Source organism: Dreissena polymorpha, chromosome 14 (assembly GCF_020536995.1).
Source record: "Dreissena polymorpha isolate Duluth1 chromosome 14, UMN_Dpol_1.0, whole genome shotgun sequence".
NCBI classification, from domain to species: domain Eukaryota; kingdom Metazoa; phylum Mollusca; class Bivalvia; order Myida; family Dreissenidae; genus Dreissena; species Dreissena polymorpha.
The window spans coordinates 15,368,020-15,390,288 of record NC_068368.1 but is presented as its reverse complement, the minus strand read 5'-3'; the positions used below and the strand labels follow the sequence as shown (position 1 = coordinate 15,390,288).

The window sequence follows — 22,269 nt, the reverse complement described above, 5'->3', positions numbered from 1 at the left end:
GGTCACAATTGTTTAAATCTTTACCACTTAGATACGGTATTTTGACACATTTGTAGTACCTTTGAAAGTTAAAGTTAATTAAATACCTTTCTTACTAAATTCAAGTTTTAAAGGCTTCATTTTCAATCCTTAGTTACTGATGAGCAGCAAACAGCATTACACCTGAACAGACTGTGAGTTACTCACAGGCTGTTTGGGTTTTATGCTGTTCGCACAAACCAATTTTTATTTTGCCTCTGATTGGGAAAAGGTTAAACATATTTGACATGTTGTGTTCCACAGCAAGTGAAATCTCTCATTGAGAAAGCCACTGGAGACAAGATTGAAATCACTCGCAAATCCTCAAAGGACATCAGCAACACACGTCTCAACGAAATGAGCCCGAAATCTGCGAAACATGACCTCGCTGTCAGTAAGAAGCCTGAACGGTCACCTAGTAGTGGACAGCCAAGCCCAAGAGTGGACAATGAACAGTCCAGAGTGAAGGACACTTATTCTGAGTCAGCTCAAGTGAAGGACAAAGTTTCTGACTCATCTTTAGTAAAGGCGAACGTTTCTTACTTGCCGGTAACGAAGGAAAGTAGAACAAACGATGGTGATCGAAGACAACAGATCTCCGTAAGAAATCAGATTAGTTCGGAAAACTCTGGCCCCCTCCGGTCTGCCAGTCCAAAAAGACGAGACAATACTGGGAGTGGTAAACAGCAGAGACCACCTGAAAAAGGTCTTTAATCTTTTATTAATAGCGCGGCGTTTTTCGGAGAAAACCTGAGGTATTGTCATAGCCAGCTAGTCGTGCCGTCTGCCGTCCGCGTCGTTCTAAACCTTAATATTGGCTCTAAAATCAAAGTGCTTCCACCTACAACTTTGAAACTTCATATGTAGATGCACCTTGATGAGTTCTACACGCCACGCCCATTTAAGGGTCACTGAGTCAAAGGTCAAGGTCACTGTGACCTCTAAATTATTCAAAACTGCACCCGTAGCCGAGCGTTGCACAGTTATGCAGTGCTCTTGTGTGAGTCTTATTTGGGACAACACTTTACGCTTTTTTAGCTCACCTGAGCACAACGTGCTCATGGTGAGCTATTGTGATCGCCTTTTGTCCGTTGTGCGTCGTGCGTCGTCAACATTTACCTTGTTAACACTCTAGAGGCCACATTTATTGTCCAATCTTCATGAAACTTACTCAGAACACGTGTCCCAATAATATCTTGGACAAGTTCGAAAATGGTTCCGGTTGATTGAAAAACATGGCCGCCAGGGGGCCTGGCAGTTTGCTAAAGTAAAACCTTGTTAACACTCAAGAAGTCATATTTATTGTCCGATCTTCATGAAACTTTGTCAGAACATGTGTTCCAATAATATCTTGGACGAGTTCGAAAATGGTTCTGGTTGGTTGAAAAACATGGCCGCCAGGGGGCGTGGCAGTTTTCCTTATATGGCTATAGTAAAACCTTGTTAACACTCTAGAAGTCACATTTTTAGTCCAATCTTCATGAAATTTGGTCAAACATGTGTCCCAATAATATCTTGGACGAGTTTGAAAATGGTTCCAGTTGAATGAAAAACATGGCCACCATGGGGCGGGGCAGTTTTTCTTATATGGCTTTATTGTATGGTAAAACTTTGTTAACACTCTAGAAGTCACATTTGAGGTCCAATGCTCATGAAACTTGGTCAGAATATTTGGACTAATAATATCTGGGCTAAGTTCAAAAATGGTTAAGATCAGTTAAAAAACATGGTTGCAAGGGGGCGTGGCATTTTTCCTGAAATGGCTATTTACTACAAAACCTTGTTAACACTGTAGAAGTCACATTTATTATCCAATCTTTATGAAACTTGATCTGAACATTTGTTCTAACAATAGCTTGAGTGAGTTTGAAAATGTTTATGGTTTGTTGAAAAACATGGCCGCCAGGGGGGGGGGGGGGGGGGCAATTGTCCTTATATGGCTTTAGTGAAAACTTGTTGACACTATATTAGCCACATTTATTGGCCAATCTTCATGAAACTTGGTCAGAACATTTGTCCCAATGATATTTTGCCAGAGATTGAAGCTGGGTCATATGAGCTCAAAAACTAGGTCACAAGGTCAAATATAAAAAAAACATGTTAAAAGTCAATTTTTTGGTCCAAAATAATTTTCATGAATCAGCTTGCATTTTTTTCAGAACAGTCTAGTTCCTTTGGCTTTCAGGTGAGCGCCAGAGGGCCCTCTTGTTTGTATTTTTTGTTTATTTGAATTCTCTTCTAAGCAAAAATCCAGTTTGGACAAAAAGTGTAATCCCTGATAACACACCACTTAAATAGGTTTGTTTGAAGAACACGCGTATAAATATTAAAAATACGTACAGATACTTCACGTGTGGCCGTTTGACTTTTATGTTTTAATTTCACTTCCATTCTTCTTTTGTTTTTCTGTTTTGTATCTATACATATATGATAAGCAATATGTAATACTGTAAAATAAGCCCCTTAAACTACGCTAACGTTCTCTGTGTGATGCAGCTATTATAAGAACTGCATGGAACAAGACATTAGCTATCTTTGATCTCATTCATTAAACTCATTACCTTTCACCAACTCCAACCACAATCAACGCCGTTTATCTTTTTATACGCCCGTATAAAATACGGGACGTATTATGTGAAACCCCGCGGCGGGCGGCGGGCGGCGGGCGGCGGGCGGCGGGCGGCGGGCGGCGGGCGGAAGGCATCACTTTGTCCGGACTCTAATTCAAATTGTATTCATCCGATCTTCACCAAACTTGGTCAGCAGTTGCATCTAGTTGATATCTAGGCCAAGTTCGAATATGGGTCATGCCGGGTCAAAAACTAGGTCATAGGGTCAATAAGTGCATTTTCAAAGGGGCCACTTTGTCCGGACTCTATTTCAAATTGTATTCATCCGATCTTCACCAAACTTGGTCAGCAGTTGCATCTAGTTGATATCTAGGCCAAGTTCGAATATGGGTCATGCCGGGTCAAAAACTAGGTCATAGGGTCAATAAGTGCATTTTCAAAGGCATCACTTTGTCCGGACTCTAATTCAAATTGTATTCATCCGATCTTCACCAAACTTGGTCAGCAGTTGCATCTAGTTGATATCTAGGCCAAGTTCGAATATGGGTCATGCCGGGTCAAAAACTAGGTCATAGGGTCAATAAGTGCATTTTCAAAGGGGCCACTTTGTCCGGACTCTATTTCAAATTGTATTCATCCGATCTTCACCAAACTTGGTCAGCAATTGCATCTAGTTGATATATAGGCCAAGTTCGAATATGGGTCATGCCGGGTCAAAAACTAGGTCATAGGGTCAATTAGTGCATTTTCAACGGCGCCACTTTGTCCGGACTCTAATTCAAATTGTATTCATCCGATCTTCACCAAACTTGGTCAGAAGTTGTATCTAGACAATATTTAGGTCATGTTCGAATATGGGTCATGCCGGGTCAAAAACTAGGTCACAGGGTCACTTAAACCATTTCAAGCATTCAGCATGGTGTCCGCTCTCTAATTGAAGTAATTTTCACCCGATCTTCACCAAACTTGGTCAGAAGTTGTGTCTAGACAATATCTACATGTTGGTCAAGTCCAAATATTGGTCATGCCAGGTTAAAAACTAGGTCACGAGGTCACTTACCGGTAGTGCATTTAAAGCATTTAGCATGGTGTCCGCTCTCTAATTGAAGTAGTTTTCATTAGATCTTCACCAACTTTGGTCAAAAGTTGTGTCTAGATGATATGTACATGTAGGTCAAGTTGAAATATGGGTCATGGTAAAGTTATCAAGTTGTCCAAAGCCTTAAAACGGGCGTATCTTGTGACAGTTTGGCACTCTTGTTAAAGATATTTCTTGTCACTTATGATAATTTATTTTTATGTAATTCAAAAGTTGAATTTCAGTTAGAAAAAAAAATGAAAAAATAAAAATTGCATCCAAAATATGCAAAGCCGATTATTTGCAAAGTAAAACATGGGTTGATTGCAATTGGCTTGCATTTACGGTGGGGTTGATCAGTGGTGCACATCAGACTGTTATAAATGAAACCTGAAAGAAAGCTTGCTTTATTCCCAGGCACTTCTCGATATGGGGATGGTGGACATCTGAAGAATGAGTATCGTAGCGGTCAGCCAATAGATCAAGGATGTTTTAACTGTGGTGACACTTCACATAGAAAGTCTGATTGCCCAAAACCGCATGGATGTAAGTGGTTTATTATATAGTGATGTTCCTTGGTGTAGTGATTTTTAACCTTGCTATAGTGATATATAACCTTTCATGTGATAGGTCTAAATACTCTTAGCCTCATGGGTGTAGATGGCACACAATGGAAGGATTTTGCATGTTATATTGGTATTTAGCTAGGGGTTGCTTAGTGTTAAATGAGTGGTTTTGACAATGCTATAACAGTATTTAACCTATTGATGTCACTTAGTCAAGAGTATTCCAACCCTTATGGATGTAGGTGGGACAATTTGTAAAGATGTATACCAAATTGGTATACAATATACCTGGTATTAAACCTTGTTATAGCGGTGTTTAACCCTAATGATTTATTTATTTTTGTTTAGGTAATATTTTAACATTTTATTTGTATGATTTTCAATTACACAAGTAGAGTTCCATTTGAATAAACAAGCCCCCCCCCCAAAAAAAAGCAACAACAAAGTTGCTTATAATTTCCATATACACCATGTGAATTTATTTTTGTAGATAATAGCTAGACCTTAATACTCTCATGATGTTTAAATAACCATTTTTAGCTCGGCTGTTTTGGGAGAAAACTTGAGGTATTGTCATAGCCAGCTCGTCGTGTCTGTCCGCCGTCCGCTGTCCGCGTCGTGCTAAAATCTTAACATTTTGTTTTCCTTTTGAAAATTGGTTCTTAAATGAAGTGCTTCTACCTACAACATTGAAACTTCATATGTAGCTGTACCTTGATGTGATCTACACGCCACATCCATTTTTGGTTTACTAGGTCAAAGGTCAAGGTCACTGTGACCTCTCAATTTTTTTAAAAATTCTGACAAGCTTTCGCCAAAGCTGCACCTGCAGCCGAGCGTTGGCACTGGTTATGAGTTGCTCTTGTTTAATTATTAATATTTGGTAAAGAAAAAATTCTGATTGTGTATTTTTATGCTACCCGGATAACTTATAGCAAGATGGGGTAACTCTGGTAAGTGTTTTCTTATTTGTTTCCCATACCTGTTTAGACGCGTATATCAATGTTTACATTTCCAACTTTCAAACCAATATTTTGTGACCGACTTCCAGTATTTAGGGTTTTTTTTCAATTGGTTGGTACTTATATTGCATCCAATTGTATTCACGTTATATGCATGTCCCTTGACGGGGCATATCCTGGGGAAACCTGTGGCAGATCCCCCAGTGATAGTTAATAGTTTGAGCTCTCTTCGTTGTACATCATCAAATATTCACTTAATTTTCAGGAAATGTTTGTTGACATGAAATATAGGCTCAATAACAAGTCAATTATATTATTAAACTAGTATTAAGTTCTTATTGCATAATACATCATATGTATTATATGTGTATCTGGGAGAGGAACAAGATGATAGCTTTGTATTCCAATCCAATTGCATGTTGTATGCAAATAAATATTAGCCCTGTCTGGTTAAATGTGGATTAAAGCATGTGTGTAAAGTGTGGATCCAGTTTAGCCTGTGCTGCCTCCACAGGTGAAATGAAGGATGTGACTTTTCACTTTGATTGTATTTTTTATGCCCCCAGATCAAATGATAGGGGGCCAGGGCTCAACATTAACTTTTGAAGCCACTTGTCCGATCGGACAAGTAGACCAAAATTCAACTTGTCCTGACCAAAAAGCAACTTGTCCTGATCATTATATCTTATTCTGCTCAGTACTTTGCAAAATAATGAAATAATGCAAAATGCTCAAATTATAAAGACTTTAATCGTTAAAATACATGTTAACATAATTGTAGGCCATTTCAATACCTTAAGGTATTTTTTTAAGTGTCCTGTGATTTTGAAGACGAAAAACCAAAGGAAAGCAGATTAGACTTTTTTAAGCAGACTAGATTGTACTAACGAAAACAAACCACAAATGGGAATGATGTCGTAAAATCATTCTATACATAGAGATGACGTCGTTAATTGTCTGTAAGATCGGTGTGTAACGGTGTCGTAAAATGCATATTCTTTACAAGGGAGAATATTTTTGTTATCTTGGCAAAGAAAAATGTTAAGGGTTGCTTCCCTTGTGAACAGTGCGGTGTAGTAGTACATGGAACTATCGGAATATCTCACGCTTTGTCGTTTAAACGTAAACAAAATATAATTGAAAAGGTTGTGTGGTATCTCCACAGATTATTAAATGACGGATTTCAAGGCATTTTTTTTCTAAGTAATTAAATTATAACGACCACTTGTCCCGTCGGACTAGCAAATTCTTTATTTACTTGTCCAGACCAGCAATTTGGTTGTCCCGGACAGTCGGACTACCGTTAATGTCGAGCCCTGGGGGCTATATTGTTTTTGGCCTGTCTGTCATTCTGTCCCAAAACTTTAACCTTAAGTTGGTTGAAGTTTAACTTTAACTTATAACTTTTGCAATATTGAAGATAGCAACTTGATATTTGGCATGCATGAGTATCTCATGGAGCTGCACATTTTGAGTGATGAAAGGTCAATTTCATCCTTCAAGGTCAAAGGTCAAGTCTTCAAAGCGGCGTCCAAATTTTAACCTTGGTCATAACTTTTGCAATATTGAAGATAGCAACTTGATATTTGGCATGCATGTGTATCTCATGGAGTTGCACATTTTGAGTAGTGAAAGGTCAAGGTCATCCTTCAATGTCAAAGGTCAAATATTTGGATTCAAGCGAGGCAATAGGGGGCATTGTGTTTCTGACAAACACATCTCTTGTTTCTTTAAAGGAAGTCTCATCTCAATGAAAATCTAGTCAAGGTGGAAAGTGTCAACCCTGTTAAGGCTGTGAATACTGATAGGCTAATCTGGGACACCACTTTACGTGTATGCATTAAGCCCCATTGTCCAGGCTAATCTGGGACACCACTTTACGTGTATGCATTAAGCCCCATTGTCCAGGCTAATCTGGGACACCACTTTACGTTTATGCATTAAGCCCCATTGTCCAGGCTAATCTGGGATACCACTTTACATTTATGCATTAAGCCCCATTGTCCAGGCTAATCTGGGACACCACTTTACGTGTATGCATTAAGCCCCATTGTCCAGGCTAATCTGGGACACCACTTTACGTTTATGCATTAAGCCCCATTGTCCAGGCTAATCTGGGATACCACTTTACATTTATGCATTAAGCCCCATTGTCCAGGCTAATCTGGGACACCACTTTACGTGTATGCATTAAGCCCCATTGTCCAGGCTAGTCTGGGATACCACTTTACGTTTATGCATTAAGCCCCATTGTCCAGGCTAATCTGGGATACCACTTTACATTTATGCATTAAGCCCCATTGTCCAGGCTAGTCTGGGACACCACTTTACGTTTATGCATTAAGCCCCATTGTCCAGGCTAGTCTGGGACACCACTTTACGTTTATACATTAAGCCCCATTGTCCAGGCTAGTCTGGGACACCACTTTACGTTTATACATTAAGCCCCATTGTCCAGGCTAGTCTGGGACACCACTTTACGTTTATGCATTAAGCCCCATTGTCCAGGCTTATCTGGGATACCACTTTACATTTATGCATTAAGCCCCATTGTCCAGGCTAATCTGGGAACACTAGAACATATCATTTTGAAATCCCTGATCTTTATTTTTTGTCACCATATTATACCTTGGTAATTGATAATCCAAAGTTGATTGCATAATTATAAATCAAATCATGTTAAGATTGAAAATCTTTTTTCATTATGGTTATTGGTCAATAACTCTTTGTCATTCTAATGCATGGTTTTTAAACACTTGGGCAAATTCCATTGTGCCTTCATCCCTATACATGTACATAACAAACTGTTGTCTATTGACTGGTAAACAACAGTTAACAGAAAATTATTTCATTATAACTGTGCATAGTTGAAGGTGTTACAACTCCTTAAATTATGGTAGTATTGTTATCTGGTGAAAATCAGAAAATTGCCACGAAATTAAACTTATGATTTTGAGGCCACCATGTTTTGTTTGCATCAATGATATTTTAATTATAATTGATACAGCACAAAGTCATTAGAAATATTGTCGGTACATGTTATGCAATTAGAAACCTTCACATATTGAATTATCTGTTTGCATCTAGTCAATTATTTAAGCCTCAAAAGCATCGATTACAAAAATATAAGCAAATAGGTAGGAGTTGTTTGTTGCATGCTTTGTTGTTAATGTTAATTGGTCCTGCATGTTTTCTGCATATTATAGCCATGCTTGGTTTTTTCTCAGTTACTTGTACCTATGTGCTGATATAATTATTAAAGCCTTGTTCTTGGACAACAGGGCTTAATGCATGTGTATACAGTCTGTGCAGGCTAATCAGGGACAACACCTGCTTTTATCGAATTTTTCATTTAAATGAAGTCTCCTTTAAGCGAAAATTCAGTTTAGGCAGAAAGTTTTTCACTGATAAACCTGTGCCAGCTGTACCCCCCCCCCCCCCCCAAAATTACAGCCTCTTGCAGGCTGTTGCTTAAATGCAAAAAGTCAAAAGGGCTGTTTTCCTTTTGCAAAAAAGACACATTTCCCCCAAATCTTACCAAAATTTTCCCAATAATATAAAGTTTTCAATAAACTCAATAATTGATTTATTGGCAGAGTACAGCAATTTAATTTCCTTGCACTTTATAATACATTTTTTAGAAAGCACTTTAGCATGCACTGATAAACAATTAGTCAATAATGTTTAATTGTTACCAATTTCATGGTTTATGCGTTTTTCCCATTCAAAAAGGCACAAGCTGTAAAATAAAATAAAAATCACCGACATTAAGCCAAGTTTTCACAGAACAAGGCTCATTTTATCCCCAATTTCATAGTGTTAAGTTCATTTGTATAATTCATATAGTACATGTTTAGTTGTTTCAAACATCAAATTAATGTTTGAGACTTTATAATAAGAAAGAATCCGTTTTAATTTGTACAACATGATTTTATGCAAAAACAATCAAATTTGACATCTCTGTGGTAGCTACACTGTTATGTAAATAAACATTTTCTTCTTGTATTTTTCAGGTTGTAATATATGTGGAGACACCAGTCATAAAAGAGTTCAATGTCCAAATAGTAAGTTTGAAAAGTCTTTGTCAAGAAATCTGTAATTAACCCATTTGTGCCTAGCGTCTAGAAAAAAGGCCTTGGCAAACAGGGTAGACCCAGATGAGGCGCCGCATGATGCAGCGTCTCATCAGGGTCTGCGCTGTTTGCATAAAGGAATTTCTGTAAGAAATATTCTAAATATAGAAATAAATATGCTAGACATCCCTCATTTTGGAAATAAATGTAAAAGGATGGAAGAATCCACTAAGCATAAATGGGTTGAAGCCAGCATTTATCAACAAGTGGCCAGTTTCAAATGTCAGATGTCTCTGAATGACAGACATCCCAACATCCATAACACAATATGTGCAGCCATTACAGTAAAATTTGTGGACCGTTAATTGTTGATTTTGTGGGATCTGTTCAGGTTTAATGCTGTTTGTTGCTCATCAGGCCATTATGGTTGGAAATAAAGCCTTTAAAACTTAATTCTAGTAGAAAAGGTCTGAAATTAAATTATTATTTTTAAGGCACTATAAATTGCATATCTAAGTGGTAAAGGTTTAATTTTATAAAAAAACTAAAAACAGAACTCATTTTCGCCACAGAGAACAACCAAAAAGAAAACCGAGAACCGCCAGCGAAATCTTCAGACATTTCCCAAACTGTTTCCAAGGAGACAAAAATAGGTCAAACGTCTACTACATCACCACCAGGGATTGCATCATCATCGTCAGTGAGCAAACGAGGGTCCCCACCTCCTAAGAAGCATCTCTCAATGTTGTCTCTGCCCTTGAATGAACCTGTTAAGGTATGGAATAAATATTTTGGGTTTCATAACCTTGCTACTGGTTCAGAGGTGTTTATGTTATATAAAACAAATAATTTTCCCAATATAAAAATAATTGATGCTAAAATTCCCAATTTCAAGGATGGACAAATGATTTGATTGATGACATATGAATCATTCTCTGTAAATATGAGATAAAATATAAATCCAGAAATTTTCTGAATCAGTAAATGATGGCTATGAAAGAACAAATTTTAATTTCTACTGTGACCCAATTACTGTTATAACATCAGCTACAAGAAAGCCCCTCTTTGATTCTTCAAGAAGGGTATTATCAGGTTATCAACCGATTCTAAGTCTAAAATAAAGAATATTCTTAAGCGGCCCATCCACACACAATATCATTGTCAATTTTATTGTCAATAATGAAGATTGACAATAAAATTGATAGTGAATGGATGATATTGAAGACACTGTCAATTTATTGATGAAAATCAGAGATCTCAAATATTTATTGACGCATTGTCAATTTTCTTGTTTGAATGATGACCGAAGTACAAATGAACAAAATATTGATAATATTTGTGTACACTTGAGGGCAAAAAATGTTATGTCAATATTATTGAGTCGATAAAATTGACAATCATATTGTGTTTGGATGGGCCGCTTAAAACTGTAATTTTTAAGACCTAACGATTGAAGTCTAGAATTGCATTTAACCCTTCCCCCATAAGAAGCAAAGTGAAAATGGCTATGTGCAAACAGCATAAAACTAAAACAGCCTGCTAGTCACTCGCAGTCTGTTCAGGTTTTATGCTGTTTGCTGCTCATCAGTATCTAAGGGTTGAAAATAAAGCCTTAGAAACTTAAATCTAGTAAAAAAGGTCTTTAATTAAATTAAACTTTCTGGGGGACTACAAATGCATCAAAATACATATCTAAGTGGTAATGAGTTCCTTTTTAATTTAGTTTAATTTAGAGCTGTTTGTTAGTGACATACCACCATATTTAGCCTGTACAATACTCTCACACTTTAGTTAGTTTTCTTCTGTCAAAGTTTTTGATATTCTTAAGTCTAATATTTGTTGGCAAATACGGGCCCAGATAGTTAACATCTTTTACCTTTATTATTTCAGGTGGTAATAACAGAATTTGAGAATCCTGTCAGTATTTGGGTGCAGCTCGTTTCTGATCAAACTCTGGAGGACATGTCCACATTGATCCAGGGGCTCACTAAGGTAAAGGTGCGTTGCAAAACAGACCTTTTTCAGCCATATCTATGGTACTGTTCAACAGACCCATTCCTCACACAAAATGTTAAAAATTGTCCCAATTTGAAAAATATTTTTTTTTATTTTTTTTTTTTAATAATTTCTACTGATTAAGATATCTCATATTTATTTTTATTTCATCTAAACAAGTGTATAATTAAAATTTATTTTATTTTGATCATGTTATTTGAATTATTATTTGCATATAATGTAGTTATTGTATAAATTTTTCAAAAATTAGTGGACTTTTTGCTCAAAAAAATTCCCCAATCCCAAAATTGTTTTTTCCCCAAAATGGCCAGAAAAAGGACTGCAAAAGCAATCATCTTTGAGAAATGTTTTAACATATACCAACTATGATATAATTTTACATTTTACAAAGTAAAATTTTACTTTGTAAGACCATAGAGTTTTATAAAGTGTATAACTAAATTTTTAAGTCATGTCTTCTAAGCGAGTTGCTATTCTTGCTACCTACAGGTATGTGTCAATAAAGCAATACAACTGGTCAATAAGTAATTTCTTATGAAGATTAATTGAAACTACACCCCTGTGCCAGTATTGACAAAGCTACATAAGGAAAACATAAGAAAATTCTTTAAATTCATGAAATTCAACAAGGATCTTGCGTGCTTTGTTAGTTTAACGTATTTTAAGATTATTATGTTTTAAACAAGTAAAATTGCTTCACTGATTGATATGACAATCTTTTGCAAGCTGAAAACATCAAATTTCTCATAGATAAAATTTATCAGAAAATTTTCCTTAAGTACAAGTTTAGATATTCACCTTAATTACAACTTAAGATTCCCCTAAGCAGCTTTGTGAATACTGGGGCTGAACTCTCTTCATTCAGCAGTACACGGACAGCATATGTGACGTCAACTCAGTCATGGTGGGAGAGATGTACGCAGGCAAGTTCAGTCAGGACATGCAGTGGTATCGGGTACAGGTCAGTCATTCCTTTCAATCAGTTAAAACATTTGTTAACATTTATATGAGCCTTTCCCTGGGAAAACGAGGCTTAATGCATGTGCTCTATAATCAGCAACAAGACTTTCCACCTTAACTGGCTTTCATTTAGCAAAGACTTACTTTAAACAAAAAGTTTAATAAAAGCGGAAAGTGTCTTCCCTGACAAGCACAGGCTTATTTTGGATGACATTCTATGCACATGAATTAAGCCTGGTTTTCTTAGAACAAGGCAGGATCCTGGTGTCCCATAAAATGTGCTGGGCTCCTAGATGCCCTTTGTTCAAGAAGATTTAAAAGAATTTGTGTAGGGGCTTGTTTTAGGATTGGAAATTATTAGGTGCAAACTAGTCAATGGACATATGTGGCGTGCTATAGATTCTGTGATGAAACTAATCAGACCTCTCTTATGCAAGCATTGAAGGAACAAGTGCAGGCAACCATGGTAAAAAATTGTATGAGTATATATATATATATATACTGTGAAACCATTTATTTTCGACAGCACAAAATTTCGTCATTTGTATAAAAATGACGATTTCGTCAGCACTTAAATTCGCCGATTTCTGATTTTGAATTTTAAAAAAATGCGTCAGTCAATATCCGATTTGTGTGTAATACATATTCGCGATCAATCGCAGTTGCGAAAAATCGTGGTACGAATGCGGGAACACACTTGAGAATCACTGCAGGAGGTGGCGCCTGTTTATCACATGCCAATTAACTAGTCTTTTGTTATCAAGGGACAGTAATGGACCCTCTTAATGTATGCCATTAACACGTTCATTGTTATGATTGGCGGACAAGTGGGAGCGAATAACCGTTAACGAGTGTTTGTAACAACGAAGACAATTGCCAATTGGGTATGTGTTCTAGTTGGTATGATTTTTATTGAAATGCTGTCAATACCGTTTTAAAACTCTTTGTGTTATACGAAAGAGGTTCCAGTTTGTTAAGTGTGTTTTTTTTCAAATAAAATGCTTTTTTATTCTGATATCAACATTAAAATTAGAAACTCTATGTGTGTGTTTGTTCTTAAAAAGTAAACTACCGGTATATAAATCAATAATGTAAATAATTTAAAAATAAATAAATTGATACATATAAAATAGTAATAAGTGTGGTTAAACGCAAACAATCAAACAACAAACAGCAGTTTAAATATTCTTTATTAATTTGTGATAAATACGCATGTTGATAACACATCGTCATCTTTTCATTTGGTTTATTGTCTTTCATCGGCATTCGCTGCGTGATGGCTAATATGCAACACCCCTGAAAAACACAATGCACCTAATGGGTAATAAAGTTATAAACAATTAGCGCTAATTCATTACCATTCTACATAAACGAAGTCAACCCATTCGATACAGCTGTAATGCACACGCGTTTTAAAGAAGTGTCACGTGTCAGTTAAGTACCTTGTGTAATCTACATCCCTTTGTGTCAAAACCGGATTAATCTTGATTACGAAACAGCAGTGAATGTGTGCATGGATTATGTTGGAATTTAATGCCTCATGTCTACGGTATAGTTTTAAATATTGTTCAACTTGGTGTTTGTTTTTGTTCAAACATAGAGCATGATTGTTCGTTAGGATCTTAAATTCGCCGATCGGTCGACTGACGAAATTTATGAAAATTAATGCCTGACGATTAATAATGGTTTCACAGTATATAGATGCATGCTGGGGTCAAAATGTAAGTCAGTAATCCTTATTAAATGTAGCTGCATTGTGTTTAAATTCAAAGTCAGATGTATCACTGAAGAGTTTGTTTAACCAGGCACGCTCGGTTTTTTAACCTTTCTAGAAAATAGTGTTTTTTTCAGCATTTTAGGAATGGGATTAGGCCCGTTGAATTGGTTAAAATGTTGTATTGAATAAAATTGGGAAAATGTAGTATTTTATTGTTTGCTTTAAACAAACTTAAAAATTGAGAATTAGTCTGTTTAATAAAATATTTTCCAGTATTCAACTGAATGAGTTAAATAGGAAAAATTAACTTAATTAACATATGTATTAACTTATTTTTCTGTTCACTGGGAATTTTAGGCAGTCATTTAGTGACAATATATACTTTATACATTGGACATGGGGCTAAATAACTGGTTCAACTTTGACAAAAAACAACACACGTACAAAGAAAATATTGGTACCATGCATGTTTGATTGCATTAAATGCCTAATGCTTTTTGACACACTCGAGTCTGCTTGTAGGGAAGAACTAGTGTTTGGTGTCTTTCCGAACAATAAGTAAAGGTATCAAACACCCAACTTATTTATTGGTAACCTCTAATCACTTATTTGATTGCCATTTGAGTTTTATATCTGTAATTTGTATGCCCCCGAAGGAGGGCACATAGTGATCGGACTGTCCGTCTGTCTGTCCGTCACACTTTGCATTTTGGTTTCGAAAAAGATGGCGATTTCATATTTGGCATGCATGTGAATATGGACAAGGCCTTTCCATATGCACAAAAATTTTGACCCCTGTGACCTTGACCTTGAACTTGGGATAAGTGTTTAGGTTTCGAAATCTGCGTTTAGCTTTCGAAAAAAAAGCTCATACATTCTATCAAGCGTTTATGGGGGGCATAATTCATGCTATGGTGACAGCTCTTGTTATTCAATAAGTGAGATGTGCTCTTGGAAAACAGGGCTTAATGCATGTGCGTTAAGCCTTGCCAGGGATTGTATTTTGATTTTGAAGATGATTCTTTTAACAGAAAGTACCATAAAAAAGGAAAGTGTCGTCCCTGATAAGCCTATGTACCCTACACAGGCTTATCAGGGACAACGCTTTATGCACATGCATTAAATTCAGTTTTCTCAAAGCAAGACTCAATTTGTTTGTCATTTTAGTAATTGATCTGTAATTTCTTTTTATTGAGCAATAAAAAAAAGCCCCAATTTGCTTGCCGCAGGTCCAGAAAGTGCATGGGGACCAGGTCAGTGTTCACTTTGTGGATTTCGGTAACAGCGAGATCACCAGTACAAGTCAACTGAGGCAACTGTCTGCGGACTTATTGCAATTTGCAGCCCAGGTAGGTGATTTCTATCCTTCAACCATAGGAAGCAAATTATACATGGCTTTTGCAACCAGCATAAAACCAGAACAGCCTGCGAGTAACTCACAGTCTGTTCAGGTTTTATGCTGTTTGCTTCTCATCAGTATCTTAGGGTTGGAAATGAATAATTTACAACTTGATTCTAGTAAGAAAGGTCTTTAATTAAGTTTAACTTTCTAAGGGACAAAAAATGCATAAGAATAGGTATCTTAAGTTGTAAAGAGATATCTATATAAGAGTAAAATATTTATTCGCTGGCTTTTCAGATTTGCTGCTCATCAGTAACTAAGGTTTGGATTGAAACCCTTTAAAAACTGAATCTATTAAAATGAAGGTCTTAGATTTAATTTAAATTTTTTAAGGACTGCAGCTTGGTAAAAATGCATATTTGAGAGGTAAACGGTTAAATCGGGATTATTTGTAAAAATTATCACAACAAATATTTATATATAGCTTACAGAATTGTGCGTGTCAAAATCTTTGCTATGATAGAAAAATTAAGAATGAAATTCATTTCAGAAAGCATGCACATTTTATCTTCGGTTATTTCATGATTTACTACTTTTATAAATATTTCTTTAGTATGTATTTAATGTACCCAAAACCTATTCTTTAATTTTGATTTAGAGAGATTTTTCGTAGCAATTATGTAGCTAAATAATGTAATTCCGTGATTTTGAGCATTTTGTCAACAGGTCAAATGTCAAGGTCATAGGGGCTTGTATTTCAAAGTGTCAGACATGTAAAAACCAATAATTAACATCCCTTGATATTGTAAACTAGTTTGGATCATTATACAAAATGACAGTACATTTTCTGATTGTACGGCCCAAGTAGGGTGACATATAGTAGTTGCTATGTCTGTCCATCTGTCCGTCAGGTATTTGTGTCTGTATTTAGTTTTGGTGCTTGCCTCTACTTATATGACTTGCAGATCAAGTTTGAGTTGGCCTTTGGTCCATGGATTTTCTTATGAAGTTATGCGCCTCTTTTTATGGGCCTCTGACTTTTCCAGATTAAAAAAAAAAGCTTTCAGATACTGAATTTAATTTTGGTGTGTGAGTCAACCTTCATGAATCACAGATCAAAGTCAATATTTGTTCCAGTCCATTGATTTTTGAGGAGGCTACAGGCCTTGGACTTAACAATTTTCTCTTAAATAAATGCTGTGCGGCTTCTAAGTGCAGTTTCACAAACACAGCTCTTGTTAGATGTATTATAGTTATCACTTCAGGAAATGCATTCAAGTTTGAACTCGCTGCCAAAGGCAACATAAGGTTTTCAAAAAAAAATGTACCATCCATTTTAAATCGAGATCAATTTAATCTTATTTAAAAAGAGGATAGCATACACTTGAATTACACATACAGCTCTTGTTTCAATTTTATCAATATGGGATTTTCCTTGGAAAACAGGGCTTAATGCATGCATAAAAAAATGTCATTCTCGAACAGCCACTATCCGCTTATATGAAGTTTTCATCATCCACTGCCAAAGGCAGAGGGATATAGATTTGGAAATGTCCGTTGGTCCGTCTGTCACAAAATGTTCAGGGCTATATCTCAATAACTATATTATATATAAAATATAATTTCATAGGTGTTTATATAGCAATGAGGAGAAATGCCATGCTTTAGAACCATAACCCTACACCTTCTTAAATAAGAGTTATTGCCCTTTGTGTTGTTTTTCGTGTGATGTAACTTTTTAGGGCTATATCACGGGTGTGTAGAAGTGCAATCGAAAAAAGTGCCATGCCTATTAACCTTAATCCTACACTTTCATAAATTAGAGTCATTGCCTTTTGTTATTTCATATGATGCAAGGGCTATATCTCAGATACAATACAAGATTTCAACATGAAACTTAACAGGTGTAAATATATCAATGAGGAAAATTGTGTTGCACAAGAATCGTAGCCCTACACTTTCTAAAATAAGAGTTGTTGCCCTTGGCTGTTTTTTGTACGATGTAACTTTGTCTCAGATTTGCTACGTGATTTCAATATGTAGTTTTATGGGTGTATAAATACCAATTTGTAGAATTGCAATGCATAAAAACAATTATTCTAAACTTAATTACTTTTAGTTTAGTTTAAACGTATTGATTTTAGCTTGATTGCATCGAAAGCCTCAGGCTTATTGAAACGCTCTCAAGTCTGTTTCTTGGGCAACCAGTACTTGTTGTCTTTTGAGGAGATCTAAAGAACGCTCCCACCGTGGAGATCGAACCCGTGACCTCCAGGTTGCTAGGCGGACACCATATCCATTACACCACGGCAATTTAATAACTTTTGTTTTTGGATTTTTCTGTATATTCAATGATTTGCTCCTAAACATACAAATGTTATTTTAAGGAAATTTATTTGAAACGAAAATCCAGTCTATGCAAAAAATGTCGTCCCTGATTAGCCTGAGCAAACTGCACACACTTATCTCTGACGACAATTCATGCACATTTGTTAAACCCTGTTTTCTAAGAGTCCCACTCCCATTATTTTTCAATTCATACACTGCTATCATCTATTGAAATAGTTTTCAATTTATTGAAAGGGGGTGGATATTGCATACATGTTATACAAATAAAAACAGCTCTTTTTGAATGTTTGATCTATAATATTTTTCAGGCCATCCACTGCTCTCTACAAGGTATCGGGGCCCCAGATGGTAGCTGGAAGGGACCCTCCAGTCTGTATCAGACCCTGGTACCCATCAACCGGGAGTACACGGCCGTATGCAGCTCGATCACGGACACCAAGCTTCACAGCGTTGTCATGACGACTGCAGAGGGGGCCGATGTTTCCAGGATCTTAATGACCGAGGGATTGGCTGTGATGATTGGCAGTAGTGATGGGGATGGAGAGTACGTTTAACTATTTGCTTCAATTTCATAAATTTTACAGGCCCCGATTGGAAAATCTCAGGATATTTCTTCCAAGGGACTTCCATATTTTTTAAAGAAGTACAATATTTTGTTTGAAAGAGCTGTTTAGGGAAATCACCAGGACGTTACTTAAGGCCTGTAGTCGGCAAGAACAAAATTTTAGTAAATAAAAACTGTTTTTTATGCCCCCAAAGGAGGGCATATAGTGATCAGACCGTTCGTCCGTCTGTCTGTCTTTCAGTCACACTTTGCATTTGGGTTTCGCACTTAGGTTTCGAAAAATGCTCATAACTTCTATGTTGCTTCAGATAGCAACTTGATGTTTGGCATGCATGTGTATCTCATGGAGCTGAATGGGGCATTGTGTTTCTGACAAACACATCTCTTGTTTTATTCTTGTTAAAAACTTGGTTAAATTTAAGTGAAGCCCATTAGCTAGTTCATGTTTGGTACAGTTTTCACAGGTTATCTTGGTCCTGTTTTATATGAGTTTAAATCTGTTTTAGGAGTTTAAATGAATACTATAACTGAACTAGAGTATTTGTAGATGTTATTGCAAAGTTATATGATTCTTCTTAGAAGGCATCTCATCATAAATTAGTCTCCCAATATTTAGAAAATTGGGGCCATAAGTTCTGCATGAGATGTCTCCTAAGCTTGTGGTTTGTGAATTCATAATTTTTGTTTTTATGCTTCCTCTGCAGAATTACTGATTTTAATGGCATTAATACTATAAAATGTATTTGTGCTTCAAAGAATGTAGTTTATTCAGACTTTCTTATAATCCCCTGTCCTAGACTGAGGGATATAGTTTGGCATGGTCCGTCCATCTGTCACACATTTTATAGGGATATATTTCCGAATCTATATAAGATTTTAACATGAAATTGCATGGGTATATAGAGCTATGAGGAGTAGTGCCATGCACAAGAACCATAACCCTACACTTTCTTAAATAAGCGTCGTGGCCTTTTTGTTGTTTTTGTATGATATATATGTTTTTAGGGCTATATCTCAGATAGGATACAAGATTTCAACATCATGGGTGTATAGATATCAACGAGGAGTATTGCAATGCATCAAATCATTACCCTACGTTTTGTCATTTTACAGTTATTTCCCTGTATTATGCATATGCATGTTGGTCTGTCAAGAAAGAAAATAAGGCTTATTTTGCCCTTTGTTTTATACATGCTTTTCTTGGTCTGCTGTAAGGTGCAACTTATATTAGAACTGATTTTATAAGTTTCGTGACAGGCCTTTTCCACCCTATGCCAGGGGTCTGAATATCGGCCCCATTCCCAATGCAAATCTGGTTGTTTTTTTCCCCAATTGAAAAAAAACCAATTCCAAAAAAAAAAAACAACAAATTTCTTTAAATATATAAGTTAACCTGATCCAGTGTAGAAAATAGAAAAATATTGCATAATTAAATTATCTGTTGCCTTGAATTTGTTTTTAAAACAGTAAAATATGTTAAATTGATTATTTAAGACTTGCCTTATTTCCCCCAAAATCCGGCGTTTCATGCGATTTTTTTTCCCCTCAAAAAAGCCAGGCCCTTTCCCCAAAATCAGATAAAAAGCCCTGCACTTATCACACATGTTCATAAGATTTTGTAAAATTTTAATAATACGTTATCAAAATAGTCGTTATTTGCCAGAAAATGGTTTCATTGAAATATAAGAAACACTATATTTGCATGTGATTATTTTTAGCTCATCTATTTTTTGAAAAAAAGTATTAAAGCTATTGCGTTCATACTAGCAACACTTACTTACTATCGTAAGGGGACTGTGCAGGCAAAGTTATGTAACTCCGACTGGCATTTTAACAGAATTATGGGCCCTTTATACTTGAAAATTTGGTTAAGTTTTGTGTTTTGGTCCACTTCACCCCTAAAGTATCATAGATATTGCTTTCATACTTGGAACACTCGCAAACTATCATAAGGGGACATTAAAGGACAAGTTGCTTAACTCTGGTTGTCATTTTTACGGAATTATGGCCCTTTTTTTTTACTAAGTAACTTTGAATATATGGTTGCATTTTGTGTTTAGATCCAATTTACTTTTAAAGTATCAAGGCTATTGCTTTTAAATTTCAAATACTTTCATGATATCATGAGGTTACTGTACCTGGCAAGTTGAATTTTACCTTGACCTTTGAATGACCTTGACTCTCAAGGTCAAATTATTAAATTTTGCTAAAATTGCCATAACTTCTTTATTTATGATTCGATTCGATTGATACTTTGACAAAACTACTCTCACCTGACATACCACAATAGACTCCACCCAAACCATGCCCCCCCCGAATAAAGAATATCTAATAAATGACCACCACACCCTCATACTATACCCCACCTCCACCCCAAACAAATAATTGTAATGCCCCCAGTAGGGTGGCATATAGCAGTTGAACTGTCGGTCAGTATGTCAGTCAGTCTGTCCGTCCCTCCGAAAAAAACTTTGACATTGGCCATAACTTTTTCACTTTTGAAGATAGCAACTTGATATTTGGCATGCATGTGTATCTCATGGAGCTGCACATTTTGAGTGGTGAAAGGTCAAGGTCATCCTTCAAGGTCAAATTGATGGTGTCTGTCCCTCTGATAACTTTAACATTGGCCATAACTTTTTCAATATTGAAGATAGCAACTTGATATTTGGCATGCATGTGTATCTCATGGAGCTGAACATTTTGAGTGGTGAATGGTGAAGATCATCCTTCAAGATCAAATGTCATATATATGGCGTCTGTTCCTCCGAAAACTTTAACATTGGCCTTAACTTTTTTAATATTGAAGATAGCAACTTGATATTTGGCATGCATGTATGTGTATCTCGTGAAGCTGCACATTTTGAGTGGTGGAAGTTCAAGGTCAAGGTCATCCTTCAAGGTCAATTTTTTTTTTTAAATGTCAAAGCAGCGTTCTCATGAAGCTGCACATTTTGAGTGGTGAAAGTTCAAGGTCAAGGTTATTTTTCAAGGTCAAGGACATCCTTCAAGATCAAAGGTAAAAAAAAATCAAAGCGGCGTTATCATAAAGCTACACATTTTGAGTGGTGGAAGTTCAAGGTCAAGGTCATCCTTCAAGGTCAAAGGTAAAAAAAAAAATTCAAAGCTGCGTTATCATGAAGCTGCAGATTTTTAGTGGTGGAAGTTAAAGGTTAAGGTCATCCTTCAAGGTCAAAACAAAATATAAAAAAATCAAAGCGATTTTCTCAAGAAGCTGCACATTTTGAGGTCAAGTCATCCTTCAAGGTCAAGGTCATCCTTCAAGGTAAAAGGTCAATTTATTTATTTTTAATATCAAAGCGGAGTTCTCATGAATCTGCACATTTTGATTGGTGGAAGTTCAAGGTCAAGGTCATCCTTCAAGGTTAAAGGTAAAACAACAACATCAAAGCGGCGTTATCATGAAGCTGCACATTTTGAGTTGTGGAAGTTAAAGGTCAAGGTCATCCTTCAAGGTCAAAAAAATATAAAATTTCAAAGCAGCATTCTCATGAAGCTGCACATTTTGAGTGGTGGAAGTTCAAGGTCAACGTCATTCTTCAAGGTCAAGGTCATCCATCAAGGTCAAAGGTAAAAAAAATATTCAAAGCGGCATTATCATGAAGCTACACATTTTTAGTAGTGAAAGTTCAAGGTCAAGGTCATCCTTCAAGGTCAAAGGTCAATTATATTTTTTAAAGGGGTGTTATCATGAATCTGCACATTTTGAGTGGTGGAAGTTAAAGGTCAAGGTCATCCTTCAAGGTAATTTTTTTAAATAAAATTTCAAAGCGGCGTTGTCATGAAGCTGCACATTTTGAGTGGTGGAAGTTCAAGGTCTAGGTCATCCTTCAAGGTCAAGGTCATCCTTCAAGGTCAAAGGTCAAAAATAAAATTAAATTCAAATCGGCATTCTCATGAAGCTGCACATTTTGAGTGGTGGAAGTTCAAGTCATTCTTCAAGGTAAAGGTCATTCTTCAAGGTCAAAGGTAAAAAAAAAATAATTTCAAAGCGGCGTTATCACGAAGCTGCACATTTTGCGTGGTGGAAGT

The 22,269-nt window shown here is 36.2% G+C and overlaps 1 protein-coding gene across 3 annotated transcripts in view; it reads left to right on the top strand.

The window, feature by feature from the left end:
• The window catches only part of LOC127858800 (tudor domain-containing 6-like), a 108,580-nt gene that overhangs the window by 57,848 nt on the left and 28,463 nt on the right, over positions 1 to 22,269 (top strand). Inside the window, exons 15-23 of one of the 3 annotated variants that reach the window (XM_052396086.1) lie at positions 283 to 724; positions 4,084 to 4,212; positions 5,168 to 5,185; positions 9,208 to 9,258; positions 9,840 to 10,042; positions 11,158 to 11,259; positions 12,152 to 12,244; positions 15,190 to 15,309; positions 17,960 to 18,195. In XM_052396086.1, coding sequence (XP_052252046.1) covers positions 283 to 724; positions 4,084 to 4,212; positions 5,168 to 5,185; positions 9,208 to 9,258; positions 9,840 to 10,042; positions 11,158 to 11,259; positions 12,152 to 12,244; positions 15,190 to 15,309; positions 17,960 to 18,195 — 1,394 coding nt within the window. Of the gene's footprint in view, positions 1 to 282; positions 725 to 4,083; positions 4,213 to 5,167; positions 5,186 to 9,207; positions 9,259 to 9,839; positions 10,043 to 11,157; positions 11,266 to 12,148; positions 12,245 to 15,189; positions 15,310 to 17,959; positions 18,196 to 22,269 lie in introns of all 3 variants that reach the window. The other 2 variants (XM_052396085.1, XM_052396087.1) reach the window with 2 other exon arrangements.